This window comes from Anser brachyrhynchus (assembly GCF_964034855.1).
Source record: "Anser brachyrhynchus genome assembly, chromosome: 3".
In the NCBI taxonomy this organism is placed as follows: Eukaryota; Metazoa; Chordata; class Aves; order Anseriformes; family Anatidae; genus Anser; species Anser brachyrhynchus.
The window spans coordinates 98,215,061-98,242,292 of NC_137696.1; the positions used below are offsets into that span (position 1 = coordinate 98,215,061).

Genomic DNA, 27,232 nt, shown 5'->3' on the forward strand with positions numbered 1-27,232 from the left:
AAGCTGAATGCTTATTTATCGTTTGGAAGCACAAAGTTGAATGCATGAAGCAAAAGGCTTATCTTTAAAGATTTTTCAGAGGCGTGGTAAAGTGTGAGTCTACTGTCTAATTTTTCACCTGATTTAGGATATTACTGTAATACACGGTAATAAAAATCGATTCTATAATGTTCTCATTTGTACAATAATTTAGGCTAATATGTTTTACTGTGCACTGAAATGTACTGAAAGGATTCATGATTCACATGATTAGGAGATCTTATCTGAAGGCATGATAATGAGAAGCTGAAGAACAGTAACATTTTAAGCTGCTACATCTAAGTCATAAACGAACATGAATATAGTCTCAGTGTTCCCACTATTTCCACAACCGTAGCTCATTCAGAAAAAGATTTTCCTGCTTTAATTTTCAAATTAGCAAGTTCTCGCTCTCTGTCACATGCCCTCTGATGTTCTTTTTTAAGATAGTTAAACATCAGTTCTTTCATTAGGTGGTAGTATTTGTGAGGAACGAGAATCAATTCATGAATTAAACTCACTTTTGTAGATACAGACTACAGGTAGGCATATCTCTGTGTGAACGCGAGGGTTATCAACAGTAACTTCTCACATGACCCAACAGTGCATACTGTATGGAGAAACAATTGAAGGTTCAGAGCTTCTTGAGCTCTCCCTGTAAATTTATGCTGGTAGAAACTAATTTCTTTACGGAAAATAGTCTCATCTCTTTTGACATTAGGAGTGGCAGTTTGATATATTTTTGTTATGCCTACGTACTCTTTAGTCATCAAGAAAATCTTTTCTTTGTACTCTGAAAGAGCAGAATGTACGTCTGAAAGAGTAGAATCATTTGCTTTCTTTCATTCTCAGCACATGTGCTGGTAGCTACAATAGGTTTTCTTTGTTAAAAATCTCAATTTAAATAGGAAGTTCTTGAGGAAAAAAAAAATATATATATATGTCCAGTTTTGGAAGTAGTGATTGGGGTGGAAAGTAGAACTGCTGACTTGAGTGTCCAAAGAACTGTTTTTTTCATGGAATTTAGATCTTCCCACAGCTTTTAGTTGGTACAGGAATAGTACCTTTTAGCTGTTTTCTTTAAGCAGTTTGGAGAGGATTGTTTATCATTGGTTTTATCTTTTTAAGTCACTGTATGTTCTGAGGGGAAAAATACTCTCAGCCTGGTTGAAATCACTGGGAATTGTCCTGCTGGTATTTTCCACATAGTGTAATTAAGCTCTGGAACTCTTTGTAGGATGTTGTAGAGGCTAAAAGTTAAACGGGTTCCAAAAAGAACATGTATAAATTCATGAGAGGATTCATTAAAAAAATATTCAGTGCAAAGAGGGAGTCTTTGGCTTACAAAGTCCATGAGTTGCAAAGTACTGGAGCCTGGGAGAGAGTACTACAAAAGCACTACGTGCTTGCCATGTTCTTGTACTCTTCTGTGGCATCCTCTCTTATTCCCTATCTTAAAAAGAATCCTGGCCTAGGCAGCGGCTGGAATACCCATTCTTGTGACACTGGGAGTTTACTTTGCAGCTTGGCTCGCATGCAAGTTTCATCTGTGCTACAGCTGGTCTAATTCTAGCTGCAAAAGTGAATGGGAGGGATGTAAGTGGCAATTTTTTGTGCATATCTGCCCCAGATGCAAGTCCCGCTTGGAGGGGTCAGCTCTTGAGAACAGACTCACCACCCTGACGTTTCTGACCTCAGATCTCTCATATCTGACATACGATATCTCAGATCCCTCCTTCATATTCCCCTGTCAACAAATCTCCTTTCTGATGCTTCTCTTACTACAGCTTTAATTCCATGACCTGCACCAGCTGCTGCTCTGCTCCCTTCCCAGCTCTCCTAGCAAACAGAAGGACTGCTGCTCTAATTGAGAATATATCATTAATTCATTTTGTTGATCCATCAGGACATTTTTTGGCTCCTCAATACATAAATAGAGGCAAACAAGAATAAACATATTTTGTCTCCAGATATCTCCTTATGCAAATGTGCGAATCTAACTAAAGACCACGCAGTACATTTTTACAGCAGTAGTACCAGTTCAGTTGCCACACTGTCTGTTCTGTGGCAGAGGGTTGTATGCCATGATAGTACATATATTTGTTTCCAAAGTAGAAAAGAAAAAAAAAAGAAGTCCTAATTAGACACACAGCTCTTAATGTCAATGAAAACTTGCCATAGATTAAGAAGCAAATAGGTCAGCTTGTAGGGCTTTGGTCTCTTGGAAAGGTACCTGCTTCAGTCTATATTCATTTTATTATTTTCTCTCTTCATTCAAAAAATTTTAGACAAGTCTAACAAAGCTAACATGGCAGCTGAGCAAGACCACTAGTGTGTGCACTTAGAACTGCCAATATGATTTACAAATTCGTTTCATCTTTGGGTATAATTTTGAAAATGCTTTACTATTGAAAGAATGGCTTTATTTCACACAGTTTGTTCTTCAGTATCAATACAAAGCTTCTTTCAGAACAGTTGCTGCTGAGGAACAAAGGAACATGCTATATATAATGAGGGCTTTAACATCTGTTGTTTATTTACATGTTGTACATAAAAGAAAAAAATAAACAAGTTTGTATTGTGTTGGCCCAAGATACAAAAAAAAGTATTAAGTAGATTTTTAGAATTATTTATATTGGTAATAACAGCTGTCCACACTTTGAAGTTGCCATCATTACCATATTTAGGTTTACAGACTTTTGATTTTGGCTTTGTACTACTGTATCTGACATCAATAAGCACTGCAGAAAAACAAACCAAATGGCAAATTTCAGTTTTTATAAGCATGCATTAAAACAAATGTGAATTTAAATCAGTCTAAACAAGACTGCTTAGTAGCTTCTGACTCTGCTAGACATTAGATAATAAAGGTAAAGAGCACTTTTCAAGATGACAGATGTTAGTCATTTTCTGTCTTACCATCCAAGTTATAAACTGGAAGTGGTATACTAATGACACTTTTTTTTTTTTCTGCAAGATGTTTTCTTACAGAGCATAACTGTACAAAATTACTGGTTTGTTTATTGGTTTTTGAATTTGTGGGAGGTTATTTGGCTTGTGGAAGGGGTGTGTAGTCTTTTTTTCAAATGAGAGTTTTTGTTTTGTTTTGTTTTTTTAAATGTAGAAGTAACAGACGACAGTCCAAAACTAATTAAAGTGATTTAGTAGACAAATTAGATTAAATCTGTCCTGGATCATTTACCTGCAGTTCATCCATTCTGATACTTTTTAGTAGTTTTGTTACCAAATGAATGTAGTAAAAACCCAGAAAAGCAATTATATTTTCCAATCTGAAATCCATCAGCACTGAGACTGTTAGGAGGAAAATATCTGAAGTGTGACTCTGAGTAAAATGTGGTTCAAAGAGGAAAAATCAACAGCACTAAAACGCAGAATGAACCTTTGTTAATAATTAGATGCCACAAGCTAAAAGGGCAGGTGTTCTTTATCCTGGAACATATTCTTTTGAAGATATTTTCTCTCTCTTTCAGCGTGTTTTGAGATTGTTTTTTTTCCAAAGAATAATCAGCACTGCTACTGCTCTCAAGTGCACCTGAGCTATGCTGAATACTGGTTCATTTCAGCCTTGTATTTTTTTCCACCTGCATTCATGTTTTTCACATATGATTTGAAAAAGAAGCAATTTCATTGATGATTATTTATATTCAAGCAGATTTTAAAGTAAGGCAGATGGGGAACATGTATTTAAGAGTGGCAGAAAATGTGATTTCAGTATTGTTTTATTCACTCCTTTCCTGTTTCCTTTATCATGTACTAGAGAACCATAATATCATGTGGTTTTAGTAGTAGAGCTGTGACATTGCTGTAAGGTTATTTTACAATTGCAGTTGCTCATTAGACTGGGGAAAAATGCATAGAAAATGAATGCTACAGTCATGCAAGTAGCTCTGAAAATAAAATTTAGCTCAACCTCTGGCAATGGCTATAAATAAAATTTCCTGTCCTAAAGCAGCATGCCATATTACAAATGGATTGTTAGCAATTGTGTTTTCTTATATATAAGAGCAGATCTTGGGACAGGGTCCACTCCTATGCAGTTCAGACTGCAGTCTCTGGAAGCAGAGAATTCTCACGTGTCACTTGAGCTGTGTTTGTAAACCAAAACCTGAGTATAGTAAATTCATGATGCAACCTCCACCTGTTCTTTTTCTTGGATTCTGCCAGTGATGTAGTTATGGTGACGTGATTTTTATTTTATTTTAATTTAATTTAATTTAATTTAATTTTATTTTATTTACAGCGACTCTTGGGAACATAGAATCATTAAGGTTGGAAAAGACCTCCAAGATCATCTGGTCCAACCATCCCCCTACTACCAATGTCACTCATTAAACCATGTCCCTAAGCACCACGTCCAACCTTTCCTTGAACACCCCCATGGACGGTGATGCCACCACTTCCCTGGGCAACCCCTTCCAGTGCCTGACTGCTCTTTCTGAGAAGAAATGTCTCCTCACTTCCAACCTAAACATCCCCTGGCCCAACTTGAGGCCATTCCCTCTACTCCTATCACTAGTCACCTGTGAGAAGAGGCCGACCCCCATCTCCCCACACCTTACTTTCAGGCAGTTGTAGTGAGCAATAAGGTCTCCCCTGAGCCTCCTCTTCTCCAGAGTAAACACCCCCATTTCCCTCAGCCGCCCCTCACAGGACTTGTGTTCCAGGCCCCTCACCAGCTTCGTAGCCCTTCTCTGGATGTGCTCCAGGGCCTCGATGTCCTTCTTGTAGTGAGGGGCCCAAAACTGAACACAGAACTTGAGGTGCGGCCTCACCAGAGCAGAGTACAGGGGGACGATCACCTCCCTGGTCCTGCTGACTACAATATTCCTGATACAAGTGTCCTGGTTCCAGTTAGGACAGAGTTAATTTTTCCTCATAGTAGCTGGTAGGCTGCTATGTTTTGGATTAGGATGAGAAGAGCGCTGATAACATGCTGATGTTTTAATTGTTGCAGAGCAGTGTTTACACCAGGCCAAGGACTTTTCAGCTTCTCGCTCTGTCCTGCCAGCGAGCAGGCTGGGGGTGCAGCAGGAGCTGGGAGGGGACAGACCCAGGACAGCTGACCCAAACTGGCCAAAGGGGTATTCCATACCATCTGACGTCATGCTAAACAATATATAGGGGTGGCTGGCCGGGGTGGGGGGGCCGGCTGCTCGGGGATAGGCTGGGCATCGGTCAGCGGGTGGTGAGCAATTGCATTGTGCATCACTTGTTTTCTTACACATTATTATTATTACTATTATCATTATCACTATTATTATTATTATTGTTATTATTATATTCCTGTCTTAATAAACTGTCTTTATCTCAACTCACAGGCTTCACTTTCCCGTTTCTCTCCCCCATCCCAGAGAGGGAGGGGGGAGGGTGAGCGAACGGCTGTGTGGTGTTTAGCTGCCAGCCGGGTTAAACCACAACAGTCCTTTTGGCGCCCAACGTGGGGCACGAAGGGTTGAGATATATTAAGCCAGGATGCTGTTGGCCTTCTTGGCCACCTGGTGACTATTGATCTCATATTTCTCCTTTTCTGGCCACTGTATTGGCCAAATCACTTGAAACAACCTTTCAGTTTGCTGGGAGAATAGCACAGCTGATGCACAAAACAGCCTGTCAAAGAAGGAGTGATACCTCCTTTTTTCTAATAATTCTAGCAATTATTATTCTGAATTCTGTTACTCCAGACATTTCAGATCTTTTTTAGAAATTCTTAAAATTGTCAGTTAATGAGTATCTTACTGTGTTTATTTTGGGAGTTCTGTGTTTGATCTTAGGACTCCAGCTGAACGTGTACTTCCCAGCTATTGCTTCTAGTACTCAAGGCAGAACAGGGAGCTTTGCCTGCTTTCCAGGGGCTCTTTCTACTAGACCAGTAATAGCTGGTTTCTAAAAATGGCAACAGACTGCATTACAATGCTGTCTAGATAGCCTGGAACTATTTTCTGGAACAGTCATGTCATTGACATTTACTGTGGAACATTAGAAGTTTAAAATTGAAAGAATAATATTACAAATGGTAGCAATAACAGAAATACTTAATTTCATGAAGTAGCTCTTGAAATTCCAATTAATGTGGCTAAGGACTGGCATGTTGAATAATTGATACTACTCTAGATTATAAGTAAATTTTAGCTATATAAAAGCAAATTAAAACTTCTCAGATTTTGATAGTATCCTTCATTATGTTAGGTAACAGAAGTTAGAGCAAAATGGTAGAAAAGTTGATATTTAATAAGGATCAGCTTTAAGTCAGTGATAAAAGTCAGAAAGAATAAAATAGCAGTCCCTTACAGTTGGGTTATTTCACTACCTGTAGGTCAGACTGTAAGTTTGCTGTGCTGTACGTCAGTAATGGTATATTACATAGACTAATTCATATGAGGAAGTATTTGAGTTTTGAACCTGTTCTGCATAGAGTAGATATCAGTTGTTTTGAGTACAGGAAATGCTGCCCAGTGCTGTTGGATATGGTGGGCATTTTGTGAGCAACTCTAGTGTCAAAAATAAATACACCAGCTGAACAGCTGGAAGTGCCTTTTGCTTTTCATTGCCAAGGGCAGCAGACTTTCTAGCTCTGGTAGTTTGAGATCTTTGAAATCACATAATCCTGATTATCATCTTTCCCCATGCATTCCTCTCTGCCTCGGTACAGTTTTGATTTTAGCAGCTGCTAGCTGACAAAAATGTTAAAACTAAATCTAAAATTGATATCAGACATGAAGTAAAGTATTAATATTGAAATCTTGGAGTTAATTCAGAACGTATGTTTTAAATCCATGATGGATGAAGGAAAGAGAAGGTAATCAGAAATACTTGCTTTTAAAAGGAAGGAGTTAATTAATTCATTTTTTTTCCTAATTTTCCTAATGAATCAAGTTGAAGCTTTAACAGTTTCATAAAATGTAATGAAAAATTAGTATTTGTCTCTCAGGTGTGTTCACCTCGCCAATCTGACAAATTGCCTGTATCTTAGCTAACTGTATTAAATCTTACAGAATTCCTAGCTTCATGTGTAACAGTGAAGTCATATTCCAATGGAATATTTAGGTGGATTTATTTATGATTTAAAGAAATAAATACCTAACATAATACCAGCATTTCTTTACTGAGTGGTCTCAGCTTTTATAAAAAGGAGGACAAACAGCCTGTCACAGCAACGTCATAAGCTTCATTTTGAAACAACCTTTCAGAGTTTGCTGGGAGAAAAGAACAGTTGATGATATATGAACACTGAACTTCTAATAAAGATGTAATAAATTGCATAAATTTATTATTTGTGGCTTGCCAAGAGAGATGATTGTATTGGCAGACAAATGCAAATATCAAGCACAATATACAGTTAGTTACTTGTCCTGAGAAAGTGTGTTGTTGTGTGCCACAGTATTTTGTGTGCTTTGTTTGTACAAAGCATTGGTCCAAATAAGAAAAGGAGAAAAAAGAACACTTTTTCTAAGCCCAGACTCTGTCGTTTTCAGTACCTTCAAGCAGACAATTGCTCCACTCACCTGTAACCAGAAATGAATTCTCTGAGTCCTTGAATAGATGTGGATTCCTGATTCAGTAGAAGGATCTGTTCTTCTGAACTGCAGTTCAATAGGGTCATGCGAAGTAAAGAGTAAGTTTGTACAACATGATTTGTACTTCTAACATAGACACTTGGCAGTGATCTGAGCAGTTCAGTCAAGTGCAACATTTTTTCTTTTCTTCCTGTTCAGACTTGAGAGACTAATTCTATCTGCCTTTTACATCCATGAGTGAAAAATACTTCTCTTCTGGGCTGAGTTTTCTCCCCCATATTTTTATCACTTTTCTTTCTCTGGCTCACATCTACAACAGGATTCTGGACTCAAAATTCCTTGCAGTGATTATAGTGTCATTTTTTTCTTATTTTATTTACTACTAAATTTTAATATTGTCTTTGAAGATATCCCATAGGATATGCATGCATTAGGTTGATAACATATCCCTGGATACCCTTGAAAAGCTACTATTCAGAAGGATTTTCTAGTGAAATAATAAATAATTTGGAGTTGCTAAAACATGATGTCTAAATATGAAAAGCATCTGAATATATTGTATACAAATTTGTATGGTTTCATTCTCTCTTTAACATTGAAATTTGCCAGACGGGTTATGCCTATATGGGTTATACCTATTGTCCTGAAAAGTCCCCTTTTAAGACAAATTGGAAAAAAAGCAGAACATTTTAGATATCTTCTCCTGGCTGTTGGAAGCGCATATAAAATATGCAGTGTCACGAAGTAATAAATAATGCAGAGTAACATAACCAACTACAAGCAAAGAAGTCCATGGTTGCACAGTACGTTTCATCAATAGTTTTTAAGCTTTGCTTCTTGGGAAATGGGTTCTGCAGCTGTGGGGAAAAAAAAAAAAAGGATTTAGATTTATATTTATGTTATATTTATGGTAATTTGCAATGTTAGAAAGAAATGTGATGATTTCTGGAACCTACTATTTTGACATTATTACCATTAGAAACTCATCATGGCATCATGGCTTTTCTAAACTTGAGCCAGCTGGTTCTTAAGTCTGGCAGAAATTCATCAGTCTCCAGTCAGTATTCTATAATCTGGAAACCTTTGGGTGTTCTAAGGGGTGGCCTGAAGTGTAGGATTTCCTTCCCCAGTACTGGAGACTCAGGGGTCTGAAGCATTCCAGGTTCTAAGAGAGGAATTGGGAGCTTAGACCTGTTGATAGCACAACTCCTAAAGCTTCCAGATCCCTGTTGTGTTCCTGGGGAACCTGAGAATTACTGTCCGGTGTAGGCCACATTTTAGGACAGGTGTTGAGTAATGAGAGACCTAGAAGTCTATCTCAGGACGTAATGTATTTTTACACAGTCATTCTAGTTATTCTTACTTAACTTTTTTAGTACTCCAGTTGCCCATCTAGCTGGAAGAACTCCTTCAGGTGGTATAAAAAAGTGCTTAAGCATCTCCTACCTCAAACATCTTTCTGTTCTGTGAGTTCAGTTGTGCTCTTTACATGCAGAAAAGTGTGCTTGTTTGTATATTGGGTTTACACGGTAAGGTTGTAGTAGCATGGGGCTGCAGGGGTGACCTCTGTGAGCAGAGCCCAGCAGCTGCCCCATGTCAGAGCAGAGCCAGCTCCACATGGCTCCAAAAGGGACCCGCTGCTGGCCAGAGCCAAGCTAGGGAGTGACACTGGGTGGGCCTCTGGGACAGCAGATTGAAGAAATGGGAAAAAACTGCTCTGCAACAGCAGCTGGGAGAAAGGAGTGAGAAAATGAGAGAGAACCTGCCCTGCAGACCCCAGAGTCAGAGCAGCAGGAGGGCAGGAGGTGCTCGACGCACGGAGCTGAAGTTCCCCTGCAGCCTGTGGAGAGGCCCCTGGTGGAGCAGGCTGTCCCCCTGCAGCCCATGGGTCCCACACGGAGCAGATCTCCACGCTGCAGCCCGTGGAGGAGCCCCCGGTGGAGCAGGTGGATGTGGCCTGGAGGAGGCTGCGGCCCATGGAGAGCCCCCGCAGGAGCAGGCCCCGGGCCGGAGCTGCAGCCCGTGGAGAGGAGCCCACGCAGGAGCAGCGGGTCTGGGGGGAGCTGCCGCCCACATGTGGGGGACCTGTGCTGGAGCAGTTTGCTCCTGGGGGATGGACCCCGTGGTACGGAGCCGTGTGGGAGCAGTTCTTGAAGGGCTGCTGTTTGTGGGCAGCCCCCACAGGCTCAGTTCGGGCAGGACGGCATCCCGTGGGACGGACCCCACGGCGAGCAGGGGCAGAGAGTCAGGTCAGGTACTGACCGCAGCCCCCATTCCCCATTCCCCTGCACTGCTCAGGGGGAGGAGGTAGAAGAGGGTGGACGGGGTGAAGGAGTTTTTGGTTTCCTTTTAGTTCTCACTGCTTTAGTCAGTTAGTAATAGGCAATAAAGAACGTTTATCTCCCTTATGCTTAGTCTGTTTTTCCCATGATGGTAATTAGTGAGGGATCTCCCTGTCCCGTTCTCAGCCCATGAGCCTTTTCTTCCAACGTATTTTCTCCCCCTGTTGTATTGAGGAAGGGGAGTGAGAGAGGGGTGTGGTGGTGGTGAGCTGCCCGTCAGGGTGAAAACACCGCAGAGTTCTGGTGTTCTTTTTTTCTCAGACTGTCCACATATATTTGTATTAACAGGAGGAAGAGCATTTTGGCAACACCATGGAGAAGGAGATCTATGTTTCTTATTTATGCATTCCTCACATACCCTCTCCATTTACTTAGACCTTACTTCCAAAATACATATCATTTCCTAAATAGTACAAAGGAAGAATTGCTTTCCTCCTATCTTTTTCATCAGTGACTTGAAGGGAAGAATGTCTTGCCTTTACATTACATTAAGGTTTTAAATGGAACAGTTTAGATTCAGTATATGCCACAAAGAACTCAGTATCAGCCTTCCAGTGCTGATTTTTTGTAATTACTACTCAGCTGTTAAACAGGTCTTATAATGGAAAACTGCTAGAATTATCACTTTGTTTGCCCTAAGAACATGGTGAAAGTCTTCTCGTTACATGAGAAAATCAATGACATCAATGAAAGAAATAGTTCAAAAAATGTGAAAGAATGCAACACACTATTTAAACATGCATAAGTAATTGCAAATAAGATATCATAGATGGATTCTCTAGTTCAACAAATATTAAAAATAGATAGTACTCAAAATTTACTTCTTTTTAAGATAGATTGATATCACTCATGATATGTATCCTATGTGATCAGTAATTCCTTTTTTTTAAGTGTTTGGTTTTGGTTTTTTTTTGCATTAGACTTGCTTAGACTTTTGTCCCTTAAAAAGAAGTAATAAATATAAGGAACAAAAGGTTTTTTAAACAGTTCAACAGCACAATACAGGGGGCCTGGATGTGGTTTCTACGACTGAGCTTTCTGTCTTTTCTCTACATTATCTGGGCACGGTACTTAAAAGCTGTGCAGTGTAGCCAGTCCTGTGGCACTGGCATAACTGACAAGGTCTTCTGATGAAGTTCTGCTTGCTTGTTTGTAGCAGCACTAGGTCTTGGGATGAAAAGAGGACCTGCTTCCTTAGGAATCAACCTAATTCAGAAGGGGTTTTATTGAAACACTTTTCTGTTAAATATGTCATTTGTATTTCAGTATTTGCCAGTACCCAAAGAGAACTTTGCATCTTTTGCTTTGCTTTGTACAGTGCAGTCTCCGAGGAGAACTGCTGGATTGTGTGCGTAGACTGAGCAGGTGCTCGTAGTGCGAGAACCAGCTGGAGCACTGCGACATACAAATTGTGGGTCCCTTTTACTTTCACAGTAGCATTTGGCTTTTGTCTTTAGAGCAGACCAGCTTCCAATAGCTCGGGTGCAGTTACCTTCTGAACTGAACAAACAAAAGCATACTGCAACATTAATAATTTAAGGACTTGTCCTGGTTCATTGAGAAACTCTAACATGGACATGTTTTATGCTTTTACTCTCACATAACCTTCATACATCTTGTTTGAATTCCTTGCCTCAGAAAGCATCAAACAAAATTTTAATAGTTTCTGTATTTTTTTCTTTAATCAAGGCAGACATTCTTGAGATCTGTTACTGTTTACATGCCCTGCTTTAGAGATTTTCTTTTGCGTTGTGTTAAGGTGCAAGGATTATTTCAGTCCGTGACAAATGTTGCTGTGTTTGTTTTGTTGCCTGGAAGAGAAGATTATTTTCCTCATGAGATCCTTTGTAGAAATCCATGTATACAAGACTGTGTTTCTTAAATATTGTTGGCAAGCGCTGGGAAAGAGTTTGTCATATGCTTTCCAACATTTCTGTCAATTTCATGTAGTGTGTTTTCTGAACTGTAGTGTGGTGGCATAGCTTGGCCACCTGGACTTGAATTAGCAGTAGTTTAGCTTATTTTGAAACTAATATGTTTGAGTTCTACAGTAGGGTTAGGGAGAAGAGGAAATTTTTGTCTATATATGTTTTTCTATAGGATAAAATTATCTCTCTTCTTTCAATGACCACCTTGCTACGCATTAAACTATGTATGTTTACAAACTAATGCTGTAAATCACATTAGCAACCTGTTTGAGTAAACCTATTTACATGAATGCAAAGAAGCTTACAGCAGTGACAAGGTTTATTTCTGTACCATTTAACAAAAGGGAAGAAATTGCTAGGTGGTGTGTAATGCTTCACTTCAATAGGAATGTGACATTCTGCGGTAACTGGAAAACTGTTCCAGAAATGGTTCTGGAATAAGAGCTTTTAGGTTTGAGTTGCCACTTGGCAGTTTCCCAAGTAAGCTTCAACCTGGAGAGGACATGCTGTTTCCTTTAAGGAAGAACATCCCAAAACACCAAACGATGCCACGCCTAAAGTCATCCTGCATTAGAACATAAAACACTACATTAGAACTAAGCAACTCTTTGTATAGATAAAGGTCAGGTCTGCACTGCAAAACAAGTTAAAATAAAAAGGGTTGGAAACAAGTTCAAGAAGGGTGACTTCCAAATTTTGATGAAACTCTGGTAGAGCTATTGCCTAGGTGAGCTAAATTTAGGCAGGTCTTTTGGGGTGGGTTGAATAGAGGGAGAGGAGGAAAGAGATGGGGAATGTCTGCGTTTACGGTCGTGCTGCAGGCTTCTTCCATCTCCAAAAGGAGCTTGCTCAGTGGTTCCTTAGGGAAGCAGTCATCTCCTTGTTTCTTCCTTCTCTGAAGGGATTTACACCAACCCAAAATGTAGCAGCTGTGACAAGACAGTAAGAATCTTTCTTCCCTACTGTTCACTCACTTGTGCTTTAACAGAGTCGATGTTACTGTCTCCCCACAGCAAGCAGCGTACGGGTAAATTGAAGAGTTACTCTCTCTTACACCTACACCCTCAGTAGAGGTTTGCTACATCACTGTAGCATCAAATCAGTAGGAAAAGCATGAAGATGAGCTGAAAGCTCTAATGCTGAACATCCATCTCATCTGGCACTTTTACACGTTGTGTTTTGGAAGGGGATAGTGATGGTCTGGCAGGTAAAGCCATGATAGCAATAAAACTACTCATTTCAATCTACAATAATGTCAGACATGGCATTGCTTTCATGTCTTGGCTGAATAAGGCTACTAAAAAAAATAAAGGTTGTGTGAAAGGTTATGAATTTCTGAATTTTCAGTTGTCTCATTAGATTTACCCAGGTATGTTTGCTTACGTGATTGTAGCATTCTCCTGCAATTACCTGTGCCTGAACTGGTTTTGTGTTAGATACGGTCTAGCACAAATTTTCATTATTTTTAAATGGTATTTCTAATTTGGTACTTTCCAACTAATATATTCTATTTTCACAGTGGCTGATATTAGGAAATAAGAGGAGGAGATAGGCAGGATGTCTATATAGATACTTCTCTATTTTATATTTTTGCTTTCTTCTATCCAAAAAATCAGGCTAAAATTAAATATATTATATTAGCAAAACTATAGAGAAGCAGAAAATTATTCTGCTTTTTAAATCCTCGAAGGAAAATGTCAACACATAAAAATGCCTTTTTCTAATTCCTGCTCTAATGCTAACTGAAGATTAATCTGCCTTATTTTATTAAAAATTTTAGCCCTTAAATATTCTTTTTGGTCTGATATATATATTTTTTTTATTCCAATAAACTCTAGAATTAGTGATATGACTCCCAAAAGAAACCATGGTAAAGTACTTTTGTGTTAATATAATTGGGCAGTGGAGCAGAAATTGCTTACATATTTACGTTTTGTGGTTCTCATTCCTCTTAAGACCTCACATTTTGATGGAACAGAATTTAACATTATTTATATTCAAATTGCTTCTAACCTTGCTTATCCTCACCTACAGACATTGTCACTGGTTAATCTCAGGTTCTTATCACAGGTGTCGAAGCAGTCTTTTTCAGAATGAGGTCATAACTCCGGGATTTGAATCCAAAGACCTTGAAATATCCCCCACCCCAAACCCAAGTCCAAGGGACAACTGCAATATGTTGGCCTAAACAAACAAAAACATTGCGACCAATCCACTGGCTCACTGTAATTAAGTAGAATCAAGTAAATACATTCCACATTTATGAAGTAGGAGAGCTTACTCTGGTTCAAGAGGTTAGAAGGACTTCTGGATGAACTTGGTGTTTCTGTTTTTAGCATCCTCTTGCCAAAATACAGCATTTATTTTTATAATTCTGTTCTCTTCTCACAGAGGACACCCCTGTACTCATCACAGAGGCCCCCAATACCAAAACTGTGGCACGTAAACCCAAGTCAGAGCTCAGTGGATTTTATTGTCCAACCTCCTAATTAGTTCTGTATATGAGAGTGTAAGTTATGAAATTGCCTTTGAAATCCCATCTTCATATTTACTATTGCTATGTCCTGACCTGTATCACTGTCTTCTCTTTTTAGGCCTGCATCTACAGGTCTAAATAATAACATAATCATAGGAAAATCTTACTAAAATTTGGTGTATAAACAATGTTGCATTATCTAAACTACATTATGTATATAAGCACATTAAATTTAGTGTGCTTAAAACATATAATATTGATCATCAGTTATCTGGTGCCAACCATATAAAAAATTTGTGTTCAGTGTTATCCAGATGAAAGATTCCTCTTCAACTGACTAAATATGACACACACTGAAAGTTTGAATATTTATCCAAATTAAACTTTTATAGCCAATTACTCATCAAGTATCTCTCTGATCCTTTGGGACAGGAATGTTAGTTTATGTGTTCAAGCACCATTGCAGAGAATAAAATTAAACTTAGCTGGCAGAAATAAAATTAGAGTAACTGAAAATGCACTGGTATCTCATAAATTAAAAAGATGGCCTTGAAATTTTGATAAACATAAGAATTACAGGCATACAAATAAAATGTGTACGTCTAACTGAGACTCACTGTAAAACAACAGGAAATTAAGCTTTTGGGTCAAACGCATTTAAGCAACCAAACAGTTTTCATTACATTGAGGACATAGAAAAATCTTGAGCTTCTAGAATTACTTGGATAGCTGCCTTTCCCCGCCCCCCCCCCAAAGACCAATACTTTATTTCATTCGCTCCTTTTACCAGCTCATTAGACTTCAATCAAAAATGTGAAAGCTAATGTTCATGTAGACCTTCTGTGATACTTTACAGAACAAATATATTAATGAGTGAACTTCAAAAGATTTGTACAAGTCCTTGCTTCATTAGGATTTGCTGTAATATGTGTCATTGTGACCTTAAATGCAGCCAGCTTCCTAACATCAGATCTAGTAATTAATTATGAGAACTCCAGTGTAAATTATGGTGTGATATTCAAAGTCTACCTTAGATATTCTTCCTGTAATTGAGAAAGGTTGAAAAGCATACATGAAGATATAAGGAGGCTTATCTCCCTTCCAGATAGAACTTCTTTACAAAAAAAAAAAAAAAAAAGATAAAACTCGGGTGTTTTTGCAGTTAGATCATATTTCCAGTCAAATATGTTGAGCTTGAAGAAAATATTAGGTAATAGTTTCCCAATTTCCTCTACGTTAAGTTCAGGAAAAGATTTAACATTTACACATCACTTTGAATGGAGATGGTAAAATACATAACCCTAATAAGGTAGAAGTATCAATTAGGAACATTCTTTCTGTTTCAAAATTGAAGGCTCTGAAAAACAAAATAAGTTTTGGAGGTGAAGCTAAACAAGAAGAAAAAGATTTATGATGAAGCTGTTCTCAGAAGTACTAAAAACAGGTACTATGATGCTAATTTCATTTGTGGATTTGGACTAACAAAAAATTTATTTTCAAGATGCTTGTAGATGTTGCCATCCCAGAATAACAGAAAAGGCACCAGGAAATAGATCCTGGGGGATTTATTCTTATTGACTGTTTTTTATACCTTCTCTCATTTAGATAGTACTGTCATTCCTTTTTTTTTTTTTTTCCCCACAAAATCGTGTTGAACTGGATATGAATTAATTATTTTCCTTTTTTGTTTATCATGTCAATCTGTTCCATTTACTTACACATCTGGCCTTACTTTACATATCTATATAATATCCATAAATAACCATAACTGAATTTAATAATTATGCTGCATCTTTCAGCTGGACATTTGAGCATGCTTCGTGGCCTCTAAATGAATAAACTTCAGTGAGAGAAGAACAAGTGAGGAAGGTAATTTTCTTCCTGCTACAGATGAACAAGAGTTGTCTGGAAATACTGACTTCTCATCTGAAAACCGATGCAGTTATAACTGCTGATTTATAGCAAGGGTATAGGCAAAAAAAGAGAAGTGATTCTTCTCTTCTAAAACATGAGGTCTGAAGAAGAAAAATGAAATCCACAAAACAGAAATCTGAAGGTAGTTTCTTCTTCTTGTGGCTCCCTGTTTCCCAAAGCATAGGAGCACAGAACTGCTTTATCATGATGTGCTTTTGTCAGACAAGCAGCTAACTCTTGAACTGCTCAGTATTTAAGGAATGCTAAAACTATCAACATATCATTCCCCAATTTTGGGTGCCTCAAATAAAGTTGGCTGATCCAGTAAGGATATAGAACTATTAGAGTGTGCAAAGGAGGGCAACAAAGATGGTGAAGGGTCTAGAGGGGAAGACTTATGAGGAGCGGCTGAGGTCCCTTGGTTTGTTCAGCCCAGAGCAGAGCAGGCCGAGGGGAGGCCTCATGGCGGCCTGCAGCTCCCTCACGAGGGGAGCGGAGGGGCAGGCGCTGAGCTCTGCTCTCTGGGGACAGCGACAGGACCCGAGGGAACGGCATGGGGCTGGGACAGGGGAGGGTCAGGCTGGGTGTTAGGAAAAGGTTCTGCACCCAGAGGGTGGTCGGGCACTGGGACGGGCTGCCCGGGGTCACGACCACTGGGTCATGGCACTGAGCCTGTCAGAGTTCAAGAAGTATTTGGACAATGCTCTCAGACAGAGGATCTGATTTTGGGGTATTCCTGTGTGGAGCCAGGAGTTGGGCTCAATGATCCTTGTGGGTCCTTTCCAACACAGGATATTCTGTGATTCTGTGAGTGTCTCATTTTTCTTCTGAAATAAAACCAAATCAATGTTTATGTTGGTTTCATCTACACAGGTGGTACTTATTACAACGCAGCTGCATAAAGAGGAGGTTAACTTGATCTCTAGGCACTAGATAATAGCAATCACTGTGTTTCAGATAACTATGGAATTATTAATTTCCTTTATATTAAATACCATGCATAAATTTGTCTCCTGTCATGTATCTTAGTAGCAAAGTGGAAAACAGAACAAATCACTATAAACTACCAGATGGATCAAGCCGGTAGGTCAGCTTCCTCAATATCCTGTCTCTGAGCAAAACGAGTCACAGGCGCATTGGAAGAGATACGAGAAACAAGGCAGCTGTGACTTTTTCCAAAGAACAACAGCTTCCACCAATCTGAGATGAGGATTTCCTGAGCTGCAGGAAATATATTTGTTTATATGTACAGGTCTCTTTTCCCCTCTTTTTCTCATTTTTTCATCATTTACTCTTTATACTTTTGATCCACATACCATCTGTGGCCATAAATTGCCCAAGGTAACTATTCATTCTGGGAAAAGTTAATAATCATTTCCTTTTGTTTTTCAAGTCTGTGATCTGATAGTGTCGTTAACAGCCCTTAGCTTTTATATTACAAGCCACCGAATTGTCATTTCTTATTTACATTTTCCTTTGAAAGTTTTATCCACGTTCCATAGTCCTGATATGTTTCTCACTCTGGAAGTCATACTGTCCTTTTGATCATCCACACGTCGTTCTGTGTTTCACTGTACCTTTTCAGAGGCATGTTACTAGGCTGCTTGGAAAATTCAGAAGACTTTTAATGCCATCATCTGTTTTATTTTCCCAGATGTTTTAAACTCTTTTTATCTAATATTCCTACACCTGTATGGCACTTTCAATGAAAATGGAATGATGTCCTGCTCTTAAGGATTGCTTATTTGACCTATTGTTTCTCAGTGCTTCCTCTGAGTCTTCATGATTAAATATACTGTCTTATTGCTATTTGAAGCCCCTAGCAATCTGCAAAACAAGAGATTAAGTCAGTGATCTGAATTTAGATCCCCCAGTTGACAGCAGAGAACATTATCAACAAGGCACCAGGCTGCCCTGATAAGGAAAAACTTGTGTGTTTTATTCCATGAGGATTTTTTGCCTTGTAATGTAGTTGAGTTTCTACAAAAAGAAGGCTTTTGCTGAAAGAATGAAAGTAGTGAAGGTGGGATTTATTTTGTTTCATATTTTATTGTGTGGAAACAGCTGAACTCGCCTAATCAATTATTTCATAGATTCCTAAAGTTACGGTCATTGAGCCAGTGATTATTGTATTTCTTTCTGTAGATGTGTGTGATGTTTTATGATATACCCAAGTCAGGTTTTTGTATGTACCAGACTTATCCCTAGGAATTATCTGAATCATATTTATTTCACTTTGATTCTCTTTGCACCGTGACCATGAGGTAAAAGAATGCGTTACTATCAGGTAGTTATATTTGGTTCTCTGAGTTATTCTGTGAGCTTTAGATGGATAGAGCAAGCCATGTATTCATCAGCCCCTTGATATTGCTGCTAACCTGACTTCTTGCTTCAAATGCCTCTGGTTTTGGTAATGTGGAAAAGGTTTGCTGCGCTACCTGGCAAACAAATCATCTGTGCTTTTTCTATATTCCTTCAGTGATGTAAAAGAAGCAAAGAATCTATCAGTAAGCTTCCAATCTCTCTTGTAGGATGTTTACCACTGTAATTGGAAAATAGAAATCAGAAATTCAGAGTTTAAGCCCCTAACCATTCTGACATCTTGTTTAGTGCACATATCTAACATTTCAGCTCAGAACTACTGTGTTAAGTAGCTTGCTTTTGCCTAAAGAATATCCTCCAGCAGGTGAAGGTGGGATTTATTTTGTTTCATATTTTATTGTGTGGAAACAGCTGAACTCGCCTAATCAATTATTTCATAGATTCCTAAAGTTACGGTCATTGAGCCAGTGATTATTGTATTTCTTTCTGTAGATGTGTGTGATGTTTTATGATATACCCAAGTCAGGTTTTTGTATGTACCAGACTTATCCCTAGGAATTATCTGAATCATATTTATTTCACTTTGATTCTCTTTGCACCGTGACCATGAGGTAAAAGAATGCGTTACTATCAGGTAGTTATATTTGGTTCTCTGAGTTATTCTGTGAGCTTTAGATGGATAGAGCAAGCCATGTATTCATCAGCCCCTTGATATTGCTGCTAACCTGACTTCTTGCTTCAAATGCCTCTGGTTTTGGTAATGTGGAAAAGGTTTGCTGCGCTACCTGGCAAACAAATCATCTGTGCTTTTTCTATATTCCTTCAGTGATGTAAAAGAAGCAAAGAATCTATCAGTAAGCTTCCAATCTCTCTTGTAGGATGTTTACCACTGTAATTGGAAAATAGAAATCAGAAATTCAGAGTTTAAGCCCCTAACCATTCTGACATCTTGTTTAGTGCACATATCTAACATTTCAGCTCAGAACTACTGTGTTAAGTAGCTTGCTTTTGCCTAAAGAATATCCTCCAGCAGGCCATCTGCTTCTGATGCCTGGTCATCAAGAGTATGGTTGGTTCATCTAACTTCAGATATTGCTTGTGTACATGTCTACAGCTAAGCTGCTGACCCTCAAGTCCTTTTAGGGTGAGTGGAGAGCAACTGGTAGTTTTAGGTCCTCATTCACCTGGCCTTTCTAGGTGTTTATTATAAGGTGGAATGAGTTCACATCCTAGGATTACACATTTTTCTGCCTTACCAGTGACGACCAAGGACCTTCTGTGCAGTTATTTATCCTGTTGGTTGTAGACAACTTGGCCAAATGTTTGGTCATATTCCTCCTACCATGAGATGAATGAACTACTTCCCTTCCTAAGGTTTTGTTGGCTGTTGGTTTTGTTTGTCCATTTGTTTCCTAACTAATACTCATTCTTACTATTAAAAATGTTACTTATTTCTCATGTGAATTTACTTAATGATGGCTGGTGCACTTGACTGGCTCTTACTATCTTCAAGATTAAAGTCTTTTTTTTTTCTTTTTTTTTTTTATTTGAATAGAATGCAGTACTAAGCCAAACTTGTCACACACACAAAAGTACAAATGGAATTCAGAGATATGAGTGGAAACAGACTGATTACAATTTACTAGCAATGGAAAACTGTATTCTTCCCCTTACTACTGTTTATTTTCTAATTAAAGCAAAGTCAAATAGGATGATAACAGAAACTTGCTAAAGCTTTCCCAACTTTTTCTTGTTATACTATGTTATGAAAATTATAGTCAGTCCTCTGCCAGATAACATATTTATTTCAGTAGAAAATTCAAACCTTCAGTTAAACTGTTAACACGTCATTTTTAGCACTATGTGCTATTCAGGGAATTCCAGAAACAGCTCTGTAGTCTGCTATGAATTTTTATAGGTATTGTATCTTGAATTATTCAGTCTCTTTTTTTTTTTACCTCTAAAATACTAGATTTTCATTTCTTCCAGTGTAACCGAGACCTGTAAAACTGTTGAGTTACTTGTACTTGATTTTTATTTCTACTTACCAAGTTCTCTTTTTTATTTCTGTATTCATTTTCTTCAACATTTAATTATGTCACTTCCTGGTTATTGAAGTATTTAAGTATCTAAAGATGAAGCTCAAACACACAGAGGGACCTAAGTATGATCAGTTTAGGTTTCAGACAGCTAGATAACCCAAAACACAGTTTGGGGAATAAAATTCATTAAGGCATTCTCCTTGTTGAAACATGGACATACTCTGAATCTAAAGAACCTTGTGGTTTTTGAGCAGTTGCAATGTATTAGTTTCATTGCTATCCTCTGTTGGTACAGTGACACATTTGTCACCGTTTAGCTATAGTAACCCCTTAAACATAGGTCAAAAAATCGTAACACAATTCCTTTTCAGACTTTCTCCATACTCCAGAACTGCTGTGCTGGTGGCTCCACTATGCTCCTCTCCTTCCTGTGGGGTATGTGGCTGCTGAGTCCGTATTGACCTTATCTTTTCCCTAATGCAATGATCTTCAAACTATTTTTGAGCACATCCTTCCAGTATATCTATATTAATTTATTTATTAGTAAATTGCATACAAGTGCTACTGAAGTTATAATATTTTCTTTCCTGCACCCCTGTGGATTGTCTTGCACACCCCCTGGGGTGTGTGCGCCCCACTTTGGAGACAACTGCCCCCATGGAACAGTCCCTTGGGGCCTTGTACAGATGGCTATGTAGCGGTCCCAGAAGAGACCATAGAGAGAATAAACTCTTCTTTCAGCCTGACCTGTGAAATAAATGAAGCACAAAATGACTTAGTACCAGCAGCCGTCTTAAAATATGTACATGTAAAATATGTACATGTAAAATATGTAAAAGTAACTCAGAAACAGTGTAAAATGCTCTCCTGCTGTGGTAGAGCATGCACATTATAGCTGGCATCAGTAGTATGTCTATGATTAACCTATTATTGTTCAGCTTATGCCCTCTTTGGCTCTGTTGAAATGGAGTGTTTCAGATTTGATTCCTCGTGCTGGGCAGGAACTTTTCCATGGTACCTTGTGCTTAAGAAGCCTTTGGTAGCTTCCTTGCTTCATTGTGCCACCTGTGGAGCTTGTATTCCTGCTTCTGATCTACACTGCAGATAATCAGTCTCAGTTTCTGTGAAGATGAAAGCGGGAGGAGGTATGCAAACTTTAAAGAAAGTCAGAAAGCTGTCTAGTTTTCTCCTGCTTAGGGCATTCATCCAAGGAGATGACTAATTCCTCCCCTCTCACCTCTTTGCTGACGTACAGTTGCATTCTGCATCCTCCTAGTGCTGAATGGCTTTGTTGGCTATAGTCAACTGCTGCTGAAATTACATTTTTCTCAGTTGTCTTCGCTGTTCAGTAGTGCACGGAATTCTGGTTCCAGGGTGCCGGACTGCCTGGGAAGTTGCATCTCTTTGTGGAAGGTCTGCCCTTTGAAGGGAGCTATTCCAGCTAAAGGACAGATGCGGTCATCCTTACTTCCAAGACTGACAGAACATCCTGTCCTCCCTCCCCTCCTCTCCTTCCCCTTCAGGTTTCTTGATTAGAGTAACTATCAGTTTTTATATAGCACTGCAGACACATATTATTAGTGTTTGGCTCCTTTTCCTTTTTACAGCCTTCTTAAAACATAATGTTAAAACTTCACATTGTTGGAACCATTAATGGTGGAAGAAAAAGTGTATTTTTCTTGTTGCAAGCTTTAGATAGAGTTTATAGGGCATAAAAATACAAAGCTAAGTGATTCATAAGTGGGGTTGCCAGAAGCGTGCACACTCTTGTAGGACATAATCCATAACAACATGTTCAGTAGCAGTACTGAATGAGTAAGCCCCTGATTCCTTGCTCTTTATTTCTGCTCTTTATGTTCTCTTACTTGTGCCAGTACCGATATCTTGGGGATCCATGGTAAAACAGATCAGGGTAGTGATCCAGATTTAAAAAAAAAATCCCTTCTGCTCAAGATTATTTTAACTTGGATGAATTTCCTAATCTGATTAATTTCATGAGCATATGCAGTCATAATGACACAGCAGAAGAGGAAGCACATTGGTGGGTGGTTGTAAAGAAGTGTTCATCAGACTGCAGCCTTAGATTTTGGAGAATATTGTCATATGAAGAAAATATAAAGTAAATACAAGTTGAACAATAAATAGTTAAAATAATCAGATGTAAAAGTTCAAATTATAATAGACACAAGAACACAGCTCTATTTCAAACATCTCCTTCCTTTACTACGTGAAAAATATTGTCAATAAAAACTTTTCAAACTTCAGTCATTACTGTCATGATCCTGTCAAAAATATATGGTCAGAATCATTTTTACATCATGAAAAATATATTTTAGATTTTAGTAGATGGGGAAAGCTAGCTGAAAGATACTTCACAAAATATTCATTTAAATGTAGAAACTAAATTGTGGAGAGGTAATCTCAAATTTAGATATTTTTGAAAGCTGCCTAACGAAAGACTTAGTAGCTTTAGCTGCATGATATGTTACTGTATGGTGAGTATTACACTACACTAATGTTTCTGAAGGCACTGCAGTTGAAAAATAAGAATTAACGTTTTCTGCACAGAGCCTCTCTGTGAAAGATCACAGAATTGTCAAAATGTTGAGGTTGTAAGGGGCCTCTTGATATCATCAAGTCCAACCTCCTGTTCAAGCAGAGTCACCGAGAGCAGGTTTCTCACAACCACATCCAGCTGGGTTTTGAATATTTCAAAAGATGGAGAATTGACAACCACTCTGAGCAACCTGTTCCAGCACTTGACAACTCTCACAGTAAAAGAGTGTTTCCATGTGTTCAGACAGAATTTCCTGTTTTTTGATTTTGTCCATCACATCTTGTCCTGTCAGTGAGCACTACTGAAAAGGGCCTGTCTTCCTCTTCTTCATCCCCTTCCATCAGGAATTTATACACATTGATAAGATCTTCCTGAGCCTTCTCTTCTCCAGTTTCAGAAGTCCCACCTCTCTCAGCCACTCTTCATATGAGAAAAGCTTCAGTCACTTCATCATCTTTGTGACCCTGTGCTGGATTAGCTATATATAATACTGTTTCCCTTGAAAATATAAACTTAATTAGACAAATGACTTTCTTTTTACTGTATAGGTCTGCTTCTGACTTACTGTTCTTTGCAATGCCTTGGACCTGTCCCCCACACACCAAGGAAATTTTTTCATCCCATTTTTTATTCGGTTTCTCCAAGAATCGTAATCTTTTCAAACCCACCACTTAGGAACATAACTACTACTTGCTTTCATTCTGCTTTTCTTCCTGCTGTTTGCCTTTTTTTTTTCTATATGAATGCCTTTCAACTCATGCTTGTTTAACCGTGACAAGTTTCATTTTTTTCTTTCTTCTTAAGTCCAGTAAAAAATGGCAGAGAACAAACTGTGGGCACATTTGAGAAACAAACAAAAAATTAATATTCAGAATGAATGTCCTGGTTTTGGCCAGGATGGAGTAGCTCATAGTATGCTATGTTTTGGATTTTTGATGAAATATTGGTGATAATACACCAATATTTTTGTTGTTGCAGAGCAGTGCTTACACAGAGCTAAGGACTTTTCTGCTCCTCGTGCTTCCCTGCCAGCAAGGAGCCTGGGGGTGCACCAGGAGCTGGGAGGGGACAAAAGGGATGTCCCACACCATGTGGTGTGTTCAGCAGTGAAAGCTGAGGGGAAAGAAGGAGGAGGGGGGACGTTCGGAGTGGTGGAGTTACTCTTCTCAAGTAACTGTTATGTGCTTGCTTGAAGCCTGCTTTCCTGGAAGTGGCTGAACACCTGCCTGCCGATGGGATGCAGTGACTGAATTCCTTATTTTGCTTTGCTTGCACATGCAGCTTTTTATTAAACTTATTTACTTATTAAACTGTCTTTATCTCAACCCACAAGTTTTCTCATTTTTACCTTTCTAATTTTCTCCCATGTGCCACTATGGGGGGATTGAGCAAGCACCTATGTGTTGCTTAGTGGTCTACTGCGGTTAAACAACAGCAGTGAATAAGAATACCCACATGCTAATCATGCCTAACTGTAATCATCCATTACAAATCCATTATATATTTCTAGTTAAATAAATGATAAATTTATTTACCAATATATTACCTTACTCAGACTGCTCATTCCTTGTTCATACCCATGATGATGAATTTGGACAGTTCTCAAGGAGCATTGCCTGACTATCAGGAAGACACTCAGTCTAACCTCAGTTTAAACTATTTCTTCTAGCTTGGATGGTATTTTTTACCAGTATTTACCTACAGAGCAAAAAAAAATAAACATAACAACAAAGGTAATTAATACAATAAAAGTTGCTGATGTTAAGCCTTCATATTTAAAGTTTTCACTTGTGATTGCTTATTTTGAAGGCAGGAGTAGTCTAGTGGAAAAAACGTATGTACTGCCCAACAGAGCACTCATCATAATTTCAAACAAGAAACGTTAAAGTATCCTCAAAATAAAGAAAATCTGTATTTTCATCTATAATCATAAATCAAAAACACTTCAAAGGTATGTTAGTGGACAAAAATTCTGCATAGACGTCTATAAAGATGAAAATGTTTGACACAAGCTTCTGAACTTTATTGCGTCTTCTGACAGTGGTCCCTCCTATAATGGTCTTTTCACTTCTGGTAAGATGCAGATGCTAGAACATCTTCCTCTTCTAGTCTTTTAACTCAAATGTTTGAAATTAAATACATTTTTGCACATACCTTGCAAATAATAGAGTTGATTACACTGTTCAAAGGTATTCAAAAGAATGGGTATTTTCAAATGTGCTTTGCTGATTATATTGTATTTTATTACTTTATTTTTGTAAAAAAATTGAAAAAAGCTTTTTTGTTATTCATTGCAGATACAACCCTGTTTTTTCCATCTTTCACTGGAAATTCTTATTTGGAACTTCCTTCTCTAACATCTGTATCTGAGATCAGGACTGCATCTGGGCAGGAAGCAAGCAATCTGACGACTCTGTACTTGACAGTGAAGACAACTGCTCTAAGTGGCACTATTCTTTACAGTGAGTACCAATGATACTTGACGTTAAGTATCAGTTTTAGCTTCTTCAGGGCCTTAATAACTTTAGTGTAGATCAGCAGCAAAAATAATCATTAAAATGCAGCAGGAGCCTTTTGGTATTCTAATACAAGACGTGTTATATAATTTGAAGTGTAGTTCTTAGTGTTATTCTGGAAAGTTCTTTGATATATGACTCATTGAGCAAAGCACAACTGATAACTGAAAATGCTGCTTTCTGACAAGAAAGAGCACAGTAAGCGTTTGACTCCAATAATGTGTTACAACTCTAAAATACAAATGTTGAAGCAATTTTGACCAATTTATTGCAGAGAAATAAATTCTCCATACTTGGGTTGAGTCTCACTTTTTGTTAAAATTGTGATTTTGATTCCAATGCTTTTTTTGGATTGCAGAAGTATCATAAGTTCTGCAAATTTGCCATATTTCACAGTATTTACTGTGATTTCACACTTCAGAGAATTGTTTTGTGGCCCCCAGAGAGTATACTTGCAGACTTGGAAGTATACTTGTTAATACTACATAACAATGTTGCTTCTTGCCTATGTAATTCGTTCCTCAGTATACGGCATGAATTTATGAAACAGTATATTTCTTGCAAGTCAGCAAGAAAAATAGGTTTCCCTTCCAGTTTAATAATTCATTATATATTTTAGCTTGTAACTTCTATCCAAAGGGAGAACCTGGACAGTGAGATGGTGTCTTTCTGAAAAGTGAGCTCATTTCTTCATGAACACAGGAAGGGATAGAAAAATGTGTTTGCACAGTCTTTCTGATAGATTTAATATTTCTCCACAAAGACAAAATCAGTAGAAGTATTTGCTCTTCACTGCAGTTTCTTTGGGTTAGTCTACATTAAGAAGTCATGTTGATTTAATATAATTTTTCAAATTAATTTTTGTTGTTTGTATATTCTTCTGGAAGTAATACACATGAATTCACCTACACTATGTAAATATTTACAAGCCATGGTTAAAAGCTTTGTGGCGTTATTTAATTATGCTTTTTATTATTGTCTGTATAACTCTTTCTTTAGATGTAAAACACTGTAGCCCCAAACTGGACATATATGTTTACTTACTTTCAAAATACCACAAGTTGTTATATGTTATAGCTGCAGCTGCCTAAGATACATGGCTACAAACTCTGAAGAAGTGGCAGGTGTACCTTTAGGCCAAAAGTCTTTTATTTTAAAGAAAAGACAAGTAGTATCAGGAAGAAGAATAAAACTTTGAGACTTTTGTTGCAGCAAGGTGTGTCTCATAAATCTAAGCTAGTAAACTGTTTAACCAGTTTAATATTATCATATTGAAAGCATTCATTGTGTTTTTAGAGGGAAAAGTAACACATACTGTGCACCTCATCATTTATATCTCTTTCTTTGTTAATGTAATGCAAGACTCCAAGGAAAATCTGAGGAAGTGGCAGTGATGGAGTTTTACCACAGTTCCTCCTTACCACAAAAAGTCCTCCCACAGATTTTGATGGAAATTGCTATTTTAGCAATCATATTTTTTAACAAAAGTTTTGATGTTTCAATGTCTTTGGCTTGGTGAACCACAGAATTGTAGGTATCCCAGGAAAAAAAAAGCTTTGAATCTGTGTCAGATGGGCTTGCA

At 38.1% G+C, this 27,232-nt stretch overlaps 1 protein-coding gene across 1 annotated transcript in view; it reads left to right on the top strand.

Moving 5' to 3' along the window:
- The window catches only part of EYS (eyes shut homolog), a 959,435-nt gene that overhangs the window by 774,708 nt on the left and 157,495 nt on the right, over positions 1-27,232 (top strand). The window contains exon 39 of the mRNA XM_080584128.1: positions 25,432-25,596. Coding sequence (XP_080440254.1) covers positions 25,432-25,596 — 165 coding nt within the window. The remainder of the gene's footprint in view (positions 1-25,431; positions 25,597-27,232) is intronic.